This window comes from Glycine max, chromosome 11 (genome assembly GCF_000004515.6).
Source record: "Glycine max cultivar Williams 82 chromosome 11, Glycine_max_v4.0, whole genome shotgun sequence".
Taxonomy (NCBI): domain Eukaryota; kingdom Viridiplantae; phylum Streptophyta; class Magnoliopsida; order Fabales; family Fabaceae; genus Glycine; species Glycine max.
The window spans coordinates 36,263,443-36,276,429 of record NC_038247.2 but is presented as its reverse complement, the minus strand read 5'-3'; the positions used below and the strand labels follow the sequence as shown (position 1 = coordinate 36,276,429).

Sequence of the window (12,987 nt, the reverse complement as noted above, 5' to 3'; positions counted from 1 at the left end):
AAAACAAATTAGAATGTGTGACCATGAAGCAAAAGTATTGGTCTCGATCACAGCATTGGGTTTAAGGAAGTCAAGTCATCAAGTTGTAATGGTGAGCAGGCATAATTATGTTCATCCAGTGGCAAATTTTGTTGATATATATGGTTGAAAATATGATTGGACATTTGACAATGATCTTTTTTCGTGGTCCAGATATGATTGGAAAATCTATCATGCATGCCAAGTCACGCTAAGTGTCACTCGAGGAGTCCCCAGTGATATAAGATAAACTTTTATACTTCAAGAACAAAAAATTTGATCTAATAAGTTCTTTCATGTACTTTACCAATACTTTTATGTTTTAAAAAGTTGTGAAAGACTACCAAATATTGTCTAGTTGCGATTAGATTTACATTTGATTTAGTTCACAACAAGGGAGTTTGTGATTGGTGACAATTATATTATCACAAAGATATTACGGTGAAATATATTTTTTTAAACAAAAACCTAACAATTAGGAATTGGAACTTTCATGTATGAACTAGACAAACCTCACATGGAATACAACGGGAATCTAACAAAAATAGCTAGCATATATCTCTATCTATGTCTAAGTTGTGATGTGTAAGTACAGCAAGAAAAATTGTGATGTGATTTTTTCAAAATTCCAATACATATTCTTAATAAAAAAAATGATTAAAAAAATTATTGTATCATTATTTAATTTTAAAATATAATGGTCTGAATATAAAAAAATTCAAGAAAATTTATAACATATACCTCAATTTAATTATATACTTATGTATTATATCATGCTCTATATTAAAAAGAAAAATAAAATTAGATTTGTGTATCTGACATCAAATTAAGAACGATTCATTTTTAGTCAATATATTCATTATAAAATAGCAGAACAGCCAAAAAAAAAAAAAACTGAGAATGATTATCGTATCTAATGGCTAAGTTTTTCACACACTAAAAGATCGCTCTAATGAAAAATATTGCATAGTTTCACTCTCACCAAACGAATGTAAAGATCTCTAAACAATCAAGTAATGGTGATATATAAACTACTCTCGATTACAGATATGTATCTTATAAATTAACAGTTATAATTTTTTTCTAATTTTTTTTATCACATCATATAACAACACTCTCCATACAACTATTATAATTAACTGCTCATGTCAAATTGTGTGTGGTGTGGTGGGATGGGGGACTGTACAGAGTTTCCAATTTCCAAAATATAGTATACAGAAAATGGTTGCTGGATAGCACAACTTGCAAATGAAGCAAAGCGATTTGATGTCAGCCTTCTGGGGACTGAAATTCCTTTGTCTCATTCACTCTTCCACTATCTTTGATGCCAACTGCTACCCTCCTAGCTCCTCCTTGCTTTTTCTCCCCAATTTTGACCGTTACTTGTTATAATTTTCGTAAGATGAATGTAACTTTTTTTAATAAGATGATGTAACTTAGTAAATTAACAGATCACCGTGAAACATAGAGAACAGAAGAACTTAATGCAAGTTTGGATTGCTGTTGTGAAAATCCAAATCTCCGTTTCCAAAAGCAAGTCCATCAATACTTCTGTGTTGGCTGTTGAAGTTGCTTGGAATTTCGTGCTGCAGCAAGATGGCCGGATAAGCAAACACGCGCTTAACAATATGTGGTTATCATTTTAAAAACAACATTTATATGCTTATCCTTTAAATCCAAACATTTGATGCAGGGATATAAGATATTATTGTGTTTACATAAATAAGGATAATCTATTTAATAAAAGAATTTATATTCAATTTTTATTGTATATAAAATTTCTTTTCATCAATAATAATCATGTATTAGAGTGAGATTAATCTCTAATCAATAGATTGAAAAATATTCATAATCTTTGATTTATGACAAAAAAATAATTTTCACTTACACTCTTCTATGTTGGCATAATCTTTTGTATTTTCATATCTTCTCTATTTGATATAATAATGTTTTAAGAGGATAAGTTCAATATAGACAATAAATTTTCTTATATTTAATGTCTCAAACTCTAGATCAATAAATAATTAAGTTAAAATAATCCCAATCCATAAGTAGTAACTACTTGATAGTTTAAATAATGGTGAAAAATAAGTTTTGCAAAAGGATCTCCACCCTATCTTTTATAGACCATTAATTTAATCTCAAAATTTGTGCAAAAGACAAATATATAATTCTTGATAATAAACACCTTTTATTTCCCCACTAATATATATTTCACCTTTTATTTCCCTACTAAGACCCCAGTCTCCCTCCATAAATACAAGCCAATCCTTCCTCCATTCCCTCCTCAGAAAAACTCCTCTCAACACAGATATTTCATTGCACCAATATTCAAGAGCAATGGCCATGCTCAATATCATCGCCATTGTCTCCCTCTTACTCTTAATGATTCCATCCCAAGCCAAAATTCCCGGCGTCTATTCCGGTGGGCCATGGCAAAGCGCTCACGCCACTTTCTACGGTGGCAGCGACGCCTCAGGAACTATGGGTACGTACGTAAATAAAATATATGCATTATTATAAAGTTTTACACAATGTCATGATAATAATGTAACATATATACTATGTATAACACCCCAATAATTTTGGTGTTTTCTTTGTAGGAGGGGCGTGTGGGTACGGGAACCTATATTCCCAAGGCTACGGCGTGAACACTGCGGCACTAAGCACTGCTCTATTCAACAATGGTTTCAGCTGTGGAGCGTGCTTCGAAATCAAATGCACCGATGACCCGAAATGGTGTCATCCAGGTAACCCTTCCATCTTTGTCACCGCCACAAACTTCTGCCCTCCAAACTACGCTCTCCCCAGCGACAATGGCGGTTGGTGCAATCCTCCCAGACCTCACTTCGACCTCGCCATGCCCATGTTCCTCAAAATCGCTCAGTACCGCGCCGGCATCGTCCCCGTCTCATATCGCCGGTACTTTCAACTTTCTCATTCAAAGTTTTTTCATCCCAAAAAAATGGGCTAAAGATCAAATAAGACAGAATATATAAATTTGAGAAAGTGTTCATTTTTAAGTTTAAATTAGACTTAAACTCACATTCAACTCCAAGAATTTACAAACAGGTCAAAGCATAAATGATAGCAATAAATCAAGATAGAGTATAATACAGATGGGAGAAACCTAATTCTAAGAATCTAGCATACTTTACTTTTTTAAATGATAGCAATAAAAATTATGAAAATCATATAAGTTGGCATCGTCTCTGAGACGGTTGTTCTTTCTCAAAACGACAGCGCTGCGTGGCGTTCGTGGACTTTAATAAATTTGCATCCTGTACAATAATTATTATTCTCGATCTATTGTGTCGCTTTCCCCATATTTCAATCTTCTCACGTAGCTTTTCGCACAACAGCATCACGAGAATAGAAAAAGAGACGGAATATATAATTCTAGTTCTATCAAGCTGGTACTACTACTGTACTATAATTTTTACTCCTTTATTACGAATGAAATATATGATTTTATGTTTGTAAAAACAAATGGAGAGGGTTTTGAGAATCTTTAAGAATTTTTAATTTATAATACTACCTCTAGTTTGGTCCGGTTCTTATTATAAAAAACAAGGGATAATATAATACACTTGTATTTCTTATAATAAGAATCTAAGGTAGTATATTTCTTGAGTTATGTATAATAAATATATTAATTTATAAGATAATTATTTTAAAAATCATTTCAATTTCCAATTGGCTCACATTTACATGCCAATTATTAATCTTTAAAACCATGGTGGGTCTTTATTTTTATAAAATGTTGTCACTAAATAATTGTACTTTTTGTATGATATGGTTAATGTGGTGGTGAATGTGATTGGGTGTGGTGGGATGCAGGGTGCCTTGCAGGAAAGAGGGAGGGATGAGGTTCACGATCAACGGGTTCCGTTACTTCAACTTGGTTTTGATCACCAACGTCGCGGGTGCAGGGGATATCATGAGGGCCAGCGTGAAAGGGTCCAAAACGGAGTGGATGAGCATGAGCCGCAACTGGGGGCAGAACTGGCAATCAAACGCAGTTCTGGTTGGTCAGTCACTCTCCTTCAGGGTCACAGGCGGTGACCGACGCACATCCACCTCATGGAACATTGTCCCACGTAATTGGCAATTTGGCCAAACCTTCGCTGGAAAGAATTTTAGAATCTAGTTACTATACCGTGTTTGGATCATTTGCGTTTTTGAAAGTGTTTTCTTTTCTTTTGCCGCCTTTTTTTTTGTTTTGTTTTTGGTTGTTTGCTATCTACAATTTTCCTTCGAATGTGGATACATATGGAGAAAATGGTAGTGAACCTTTTTGACTTTTGATCATGTTTTCGGGAGTGGAGTGAAGGATCAATTATCAATTATCATGGGGCACAGTGTACATCTTGGAGAGAAAATGAGGGTAACGAAGTGTGATTTTTGTCGGGATCAAGCTGAAGTGGCTGCAAAGGCAAATTCATAAGCCCGCAGCAATGCTTACTGCATATTTATTAATACTACTATATGATTTCATCATTTGAGGATTCATGTTTGGCTTTTTCTTATATTATTAGTAATATTGATTTTTTAATCTTGTATAATTGCCATGAGACCCGTGAAGTAACTAATGATTTAATTAATCAGTAGCCATTATCAAGTATTTTCTTTTATTATAATTATCTATTGATTAATTTCATTTCTTTTGCCTAAAAGTTTTTCTTAACCATTAATTACCAAGTTCTCTGCATGTGTCTGCACCACATGAAGGTCTTCTGCTCTCATGGACTCGGGGTGAGGGACCCAATTATGGGAATATGGTTTTTCTTTTTTGGTACAAAAGCCAGGGATCAAAACACAGGGAACTATGTAATTAAAGTAGAGCATACAAAAATCATATTTGAGAATAATGTCTCAGCTTAGCATCAGTGACCACCTCTATATCCTCTAATGTTCAGCTCCCTGGTAACTCTTCTAAGGGAGTTAGGTCTAATTCCTTATCTGATTTTGGTATCCTGAAGAATTTCTCGGTGGACATTCACCCCAGGAAGGCCGAAATCATTAAGCAAGTTATTAAGTGAAATTGAAATTTTAGTCTAATCTATCATCCATAACTCAACCTGAGTTTGAACTTTTCATAAACTTAAAGCATAAAAAACTCAAGTTGATTTTATATAGTGCTTACTCATTTATAGGATCTGATAAGTGGCAACACCTATACATTAAATTGTATAAAAATTGGATGGTATTCTTATATTTTTTACAGTTTCTATTACCCCAAGTCCCCAACTAATAGTAAGTTCATAATATAGGAATCAAGGGAGTCAGCAGTGATAAATTTCTTATTAATGAGAGGACGAATCACATTTGGTGCTATCAGAAGCCCAGGAGGGTTGTATTGGGCCATTGTAGTTGGGATGTCAACAATCATTTGAAGTTGAGTCCTACCAATGATTACAAGCAGGCCTAGCAATTCAAGTTTTAGTACCCGATATTGAAGTTTAGTCCATTTGTCCTTGACCATTTATAGGGTGAGAGACGGAAAAAATACAAAGAAACTGAGAAAGTGGAATATCTTTTTCTTTTTAGTTGAGATGGAGGGAGGCAAAATAAGTTAGAAGACAAGTTTTTATTCCGCAAAGTAGAGTGAATTGAAGGATAAGTGAAAGGTTGCATTTACTCCCATTTCTTTTCTTTCTAACTTCAACACAGAATGCAAAGAGAGTGCAAGATGGTACAAGTATATCCAATGCTTTATATTTGTCACCTTGTCTTTGGGGAAGAGATCATTTCACCTTAAACTTTGCATACTCACTCCACTAATCAACGAAAACTTTCAAGTTTCAATTCAACAATTAATCATAAAATCTTATGTTCATAAAAAGAAATAAAATAAGTTTGGCAAGGAAGTAAATCTTCACCCCTGTATTTATATTTTTATTCGTTTTATGATTACAACTTCTTGCAGTATGTTCAATCCACCATTAACCTCTGAAATTTATCTACCACCAAAGAAAATTTGTGATAACATTTAATTCATTTGTGATTATTTAGAATAGCGCTGCCCTGTAACCCTAATAAACCAATCAAATTTGTGACTCATTAACATTTGCGATTGAATATACTCTAACAAAGTTCTCTCTTTGTCTCTTAATATTGATTTAAAGGGCTGAAAGGGGAACTTTCGAATTTGAATATAATAAATTAGGTATCTGGAGAAGCTTCGTTCAACTATTCAATCCCCAATCTAAATTGAACCTATTTGTCTTCAGTCGGTCAATGTAATAGATGGTAAATTGATGGCATCTTACAAGAGATTAGGGGATTAAACTTCTCAAACTTGCACTGGCAACTGCACTTAAGCAAACAACTTCATTGAAATAGATAATTTAAATAACAGACAACACTCCCAACCAGCTGCAAGCCTGCAAATCAGTCACAGGACCTCATGGAATGTTGAAAATTATGAATTGTCACAACTCAGTTGTAGCGATTACCAAATTTCACAGCAAATCCTTTTCATCTCCACAACTACAAGCAACACAATCTAACGTATGAAATGAAATTGATTCCAAATTTCCAATTACAACAAACAGGCAATCTAGCACATGATGTCTTCTTTCTTATCACCACAGTTCAAGATTCATGTCAAAATAACACAAATCACAAACTACAGTGATCTAACATTTGGGTGATTTATGTTATTTTGATTCATGTCAATTATTTCAACATTTAGGTGTCGAAAAGATTAGGCTGTAATGTAAAAAAAAAAAATACACTATTTTCTTATATCAATTGAATCCTTTTGTTATATCAACTTAGTACATTCACAAACTACATTGATCTGACATTTTCATTTTGAGAAAAAAAAAACAAAAGGACCAAAATAACATTCTCTACTCAACATAATTTGATTAGAGATTAAAACAAATTTAAATGTGGGATGGAATCAGTAGAGAATGAGGGGAAAAAAAGCCCATAATCTGTGGATACCATCCCTACGGTTGTCTGGCCGCTGCCCAATTACAACACACACACCATATTCCCCAAAACGCTTCCTTTTGCGAACAAAGGGAAAACCTCGGAAATAAGCAGTGTGGCTCTAACTGGGCTTTCTCTGTGCGCACTGAGATTTCAACGAGAAAACAAAATCAAAGTGTTTCCTCGTACATAATACAAACAGTGCAAAAATATAAAAACTACGAGATTGAACAGAAATTGATAAAATTAAATTAAAGAGAATAAGGAATGTGGAGGGCTCATATCAAGTGTAAATTTTGAAAGCAGCGTCACTGTGGGAAGAAAAGAAAACCGAATTCAATTTGCGAGAAAGAGATACCAAACCAAAAGAGATGGTGGCACCTTCAATCATCGAATTAGGTTTCCCACTCAAGCCTCTCTCTTTGTAATCACAGCCCTCTTGGGGCTCAGCGCAACCACAGATATATATATACCACCACGCTTTTTTTTAGGGTTTCACTTTAGTTGGGTTTTTTTTTCTTTATTATAAATTGACTGTTGCCAATTACTTTATTAATGATGTAAATATTTTATAAATTGATGACTTATTTTTTTTAAACATGTTCTTGCTATGAAAATATAAGTGAAATATGGAATGATATATATATATATATGTGTGTGTGTGTGTGTTTGTCACTATAATATCAATTCAAAGTTTTCATTAACTCTAAATTTTACTTCAGAAATCCTATATTTCTTGTTTTAAGTCAATTTTGTTTTAAAATATTTTATCAACTAATCTAATTTCATCAATTATTTTAAAAGATCAAATTTTAAAAATATAATTTACTAAAAAATATTACACAGGCATGAGATTTCTTAATGATGTATAAGTCACAAAAAATTCAATATTAGTAGGATGATAACGTTATATGTTAACGTCGTTACATAATAATAACAAAGACTAAAATAAAAATATTAAAATTTATGATCTTTGTAATTTATTTAACGTTATTACACATAAAATATACAAGTAATTATATGTAATAATGTTAACTGAACTACTTGATAACAATATTAAAAATAACAAAGGCTGTTACAGATAATTACTTGTATATTTGTTTTCAATATATTATATACATTAACATTTATTATTTTTAATATTGTTCTTTTTTTTAATTTAATAATTTACTTTTAACATTGTACTTGTTTTAAAAAATATATATAATTTACTTAGACACTAATTTAATTTTAGCAATAAAAAATTAAAAAATAGATTTTTTTATTGGTTGTAAGACTTACTTTTTTCATTATTATTTTCTTCATGTTATAGTTTTTTTCAAAATTAATTACATTTTATAATTTTCATATAAGTAAATCTAATAAAATAAATTTCATGGATTGGATAAAAAAATCAAAATCACTTAAGAAAATAAAAAAGGACCACGTTTTCCACAGAGGAACAACGATTTAAATTTAAGAGAAGGGATAAAAAAAAAGACTTAAATAAATCTTTTTAATGATAAAGACGAAAAAAAAATAAGAAAATGAGTAACTAAACAAATTTTGATGATAACTAATTTCTTTCTATGGTTTTTCATACCATGCCCAATCTACCCATGTAGATGTACTATCCCTTTTGATATATTTTCTTTTGTTTTGTTTTCTTTGATTCAATAGGAACTCGACTTCTCCTCAAGAATTTTGTAGAAAGTGGCTTATTATCATCATCATCATCGTCTGAACTCTCGTATAAACTGATTCTAGAGAGCACAAACAATTATCTAGAAATTGGTAAAACATAATGATCTGAATTCACGCATGCACTATCACTCGTTTGCTGTATTTGGCTATCTTTTGTTTTCCCTCAACTCCTTCTTCCAAAGTAGCTCTCCTTCCCTCTACTTTGTTCCATAATTCTGTGATCGTAAACCTTCCACTTGGATTATATTCATTAATCTCCTTCAAAGCTCTCACCACTGCATTGTACGCTCCAACACCCAATTTCTTTTTAGTCCTTTCAGCTTTTCATCTTCCTCATCCATACTTTCCTGAAATATAATGACAAGGTTTACATTCATTTTTGTCCTAAATATTCATTATCTTGTAAAACAAAATGCAACATACATATATTAACAAAATGAGACAAATTCTATTAAGGATTAAAAGATACATGACTAGTTCAATTGGTTAAATATAATGTAAGTTATTATAAAATTCATTTAATAGTTCCTTAATCCCTTTTTTTTCATTTAGGGCCTTTATATTTTAAAAATTTCATAATATTTATTTATCTTTTAAGATGGTTCAAATTGATCCTTCTGTCCGTTATAAACTAATACCATTAATAATTTATAAATATTGTCGGCTAAAAATGATTACAAAATTTGTTGTCGATTATTTTTGTTTAGGAAGGAATAGAGGAAGTAGAAGTGAAGGAAAAATAAGAGAGAAAAAATTAAGTTTTGTGATGATTTTTAGCCATCAATATATTTATCTAATTAATGACGTTAATTTTAGACTAAAGGAATGATTATTTTAAAAAGATAAAGAAGTAATATAAACCTTGGGAGATCTTTCAGGAGATCAATGTGTCTAACAAAGTTTCACCTTTGATTTCCCATCAGCTGTGATTATTTTGAAGGGATGCCAATTAGGTTCCTCCAGATCCTTTTGCCATAATGAACACATTGCTAAAGCTCTATGCTCTGCTTCCGCTTTATTGTTATATCTTCTCTTTGCACTCAATGCTTTATGAACTGGTTCAATGTCTATTTCCCCCATTCTCTTCACACCTATATTACCATGATGACTTGACATCCCCGCAATGCTCTGCAGTAGAGAAAGAGATTTTTAGTACATCATACAAACAATAATGAAAAGAGAAAATTAAAGAAATCATAAAAAAATGAGGATAGTTTTCATGAGAAAGAGTTTATTCATTATAGTAATTTAATAAATGGCAAATGTAGGCTTCTCTAAAATGACTCAGCAAAAAAAAAAAAAAAAAGCTTCCCTAAAATCAAATGAACTAGAAAAGAAAATTAAGTACTATATCCAAAGCAAATGAAATTTTTGTTTTTTCTGAAAATCAAACTGGACAAGATAAATGCACAAGACAAAAAAAATGTTAATTTATAAAATCATATTGTTTATTTAAATCAACTTTCGCTACCGCTGTTGCAATAAATCCAGTAGAATTTCATTAATCAAATAAACTTGTAATTCAAATTCAAATCAATAAAACTTTGGACAAAGCAAGCAAAATCATCATCAAATACACGATTAAGGCCATAATCTTCCAAATTCCAATGACAGCCAAATAATTCAAATAACTGATGGAATAAAGAATCCTTACTCCATAGCAGAAGATAAATTTTGCAAAAAAATAAATAAAAATACTTCAATCAATTTCTTTCGAGTTTTCTGAAGCTCATCATTGCTCTCATGCTGCTTAATGATTAGTGATTGGTTGAACTCTTCCAAGTCTTTAAGTAACCCTTCCTTTTCAATTTCTTTCATATGTAAAGTACCCACTGTTTTCATACATTCATCTTCCGTGTGCTTCATCACATCTAACTTCCCTTTAAGATGCTTATCCTCCAATTCCAGCTTTTGATTGCATTTTAATTGGTTTTCCAGCTAAACTACTTTCATATTGAGTTGTTCCTTTTGAGCCTAAATAGATAATAGATAATAAAATACAATTAATAATAATACACTATTTTGATAATGACCAAGATCCTTACCTCATTTACAAAGCTTAAAAACAGGTAACACAAACCTTTAACTCTTCCGTCAATTTGAAAACATTATTATTATTATTATTATTACCTTCTTGCAGCTTCATAGCTTCCTGAAGGGCCAAAATTTGCCTTTGTTTCTGCAAAAGCAATAAATGCCTTCAGTGTTGAACAAAGCCTTCTAAAATTATTTTAAGCAAACTTAAAATTCCTACAAATAAATAGACAATGGGTATACATAATCATGGAAAACCATACATCCAAAGGTACTGATTGCTACTGAGTGCTTACCTCTCGATTCTCCACAGTAATTTTCTTAATTTGCCTTTAATTCTGAAAAAGCAATAAATGCCTTCAGTGTTGAACAAAGCCTTCTAAGCAAACTAAACTAAAATGCTACAAATAAATATACAATGGGTATATATGATCATGGAAAACCATACATCCAAAGGTACTGATTGCTACTAAGTACCGACCTCTGGATTCTCTGCAGTAATTTTCTTGTGCTGAATAGCATTTAGGACCTTACTTTCTTTCAGTTCTTTTGCAATCAGCCCATGTTCTTTCTTTATACACTCCATCTTACGACTCGTATTAAAATTCAAGACTTTCATGTTTTGCAATTCTGAAAAGAATCAAAATAAACTAACGGAACATAATGGCATTGGAAACATAGAAAAGTGAATTCCAATAATAATCTACAAGAAACTCATAGTAGTACAGGTGAAAGTTTATATTGTGCCACAGAAAAGAAGTTCAAAGATGAAAAGATCAAGCCCTGATTCACGAAAAGTAGATACAATGCATATATAATCCAATGGTAAATTTTAATTTTAGTTTAATCTTCTGCATAAATAGTGGAAAACAATTCAATATTAGTAATCAAGGTATGGCTTCGAATTTGTTACATATTTTTGTAAGGATCAGTTCAGTAAGGTAAAGCAATGTGAACAATAGACATTTTTTATATAAATAAAAATTGATGACAATGCCATTAATCAATCACATTGACCGATAGAAAACAATTGAGCAATGTTTTCCAATGTAGCTATAGAGAAGACAAAATGAAAGAAGTAGCCAGAGCGAAGGCAATAGCAAAGAATGCATTGACAAAGGATATCTACATAAATATATGATCAGTGAGCACCATGCAAATAATTTATCAATGTGAAAACTATCAAAGTAAATTCAAATACCAACTGCATGCAGAATCTGCAAAAATAATAAAGAAAAAAAATTAAAATATACCAATATTTTTTTTGAACACATCACAAAATAGTTTTTTTTTTTCAGAATAAATATGATATACCTTTCTGACATTCCTCCTGCTGCTGATTTTCCTTCTTCATCATTTCCTTAACCATGTTCAAAGATTCATTGAGTTTGTTCATACAAACATCTTTCTCAATATTCTTATTTTCCACGCCAATAATGTTCTGTTTCTGGCTTTCAATTTCCTCCTTAAGGCTTGCAAAACCATTGCTTTGCTTACTCATAACCTCCTCAGAAATATGGTTCGCCATCTGCATATACAATTTCAAAGTACCTAAATAAAAAACTATCTAGTTTTTGGACAAACCAAATGACCTAAAACTAAATATTAAATTGTCAACAATTTTTTCCACCCTTATCTTTTACATTCGTCTTACACCCTTATTGCATTTAGTAGTATTTTTCTTTCTCACTTTTGTAAAGAGATAAACATAAACAGAAGCAAACAGGAATTACCTGAGGAAGAGTACAACGTGTTCAAGGCTTCATGCAAAGTTACAGTTTGTGAAAGAAAAAAAAAAATTAGATGCAGCTCTGTAGTTGTTGTTGGTGTTTTGGTCTTTTGGAGTCTCACCTTGGTAATAAGGGATGACATTTAATGGAATTCTTTAATATGTGTATGTGTATTATCGATGTGAAATTTTAATTCTGATTGTTCAAAGCACCAACAACAACACAACTATGATATACTGCATGTAAGTTTAAGGTTTTGTCCTTTGAGAAAGTACCAGAATTTATAAACGATGGAAAAGGAGTTGGAAACCGGAATAGTCTCAGTCGTTAAGATCGGAAAACACACTACAACTTCACATCACCACCCAATAGGGACTGTAAGGGGGGGAAATAATTTATATACTTTTGTTCTTAATATTTGTTTAGTCCATGTAATTTAGTCATCTAGTTTTTTAGTCTATAAAATTATTCCAATATTTATAATCTTTCAAACATTATTACTACTTTGTGTTTTCGTGGAAAATTTTGTTAAAAACCCTTCATGGAAACATTAGTCATCAAAAAGCAAATTTTATTTGCT

General features: G+C 31.6%; 1 protein-coding gene, 1 non-coding gene and 1 pseudogene across 2 annotated transcripts; 1 reads left to right on the top strand and 2 right to left on the bottom strand.

Annotated features, from left to right (window-relative positions):
• Positions 1-2,265: 2,265 nt before the first annotated feature.
• LOC100812894 (expansin-A6) lies at positions 2,266-4,518 on the top strand. Its single transcript, XM_003538361.5, has 3 exons — positions 2,266-2,506; positions 2,622-2,940; positions 3,859-4,518. The coding sequence occupies exons 1-3, from the start codon at positions 2,359-2,361 to the stop codon at positions 4,166-4,168; spliced, it is 777 nt and encodes a 258-aa protein (XP_003538409.1). The 5' UTR covers positions 2,266-2,358; the 3' UTR covers positions 4,169-4,518.
• Positions 4,519-6,913: 2,395 nt separating this feature from the next.
• Positions 6,914-7,067, bottom strand: LOC112998429 (small nucleolar RNA snoR143). The gene has a single exon (XR_003263530.1). It is a non-coding gene; the product is annotated as a small nucleolar RNA snoR143 (small nucleolar RNA).
• A 1,687-nt stretch (positions 7,068-8,754) lies between these two features.
• Positions 8,755-12,205, bottom strand: LOC121173072 (factor of DNA methylation 1-like; annotated as a pseudogene).
• Positions 12,206-12,987: the final 782 nt, after the last annotated feature.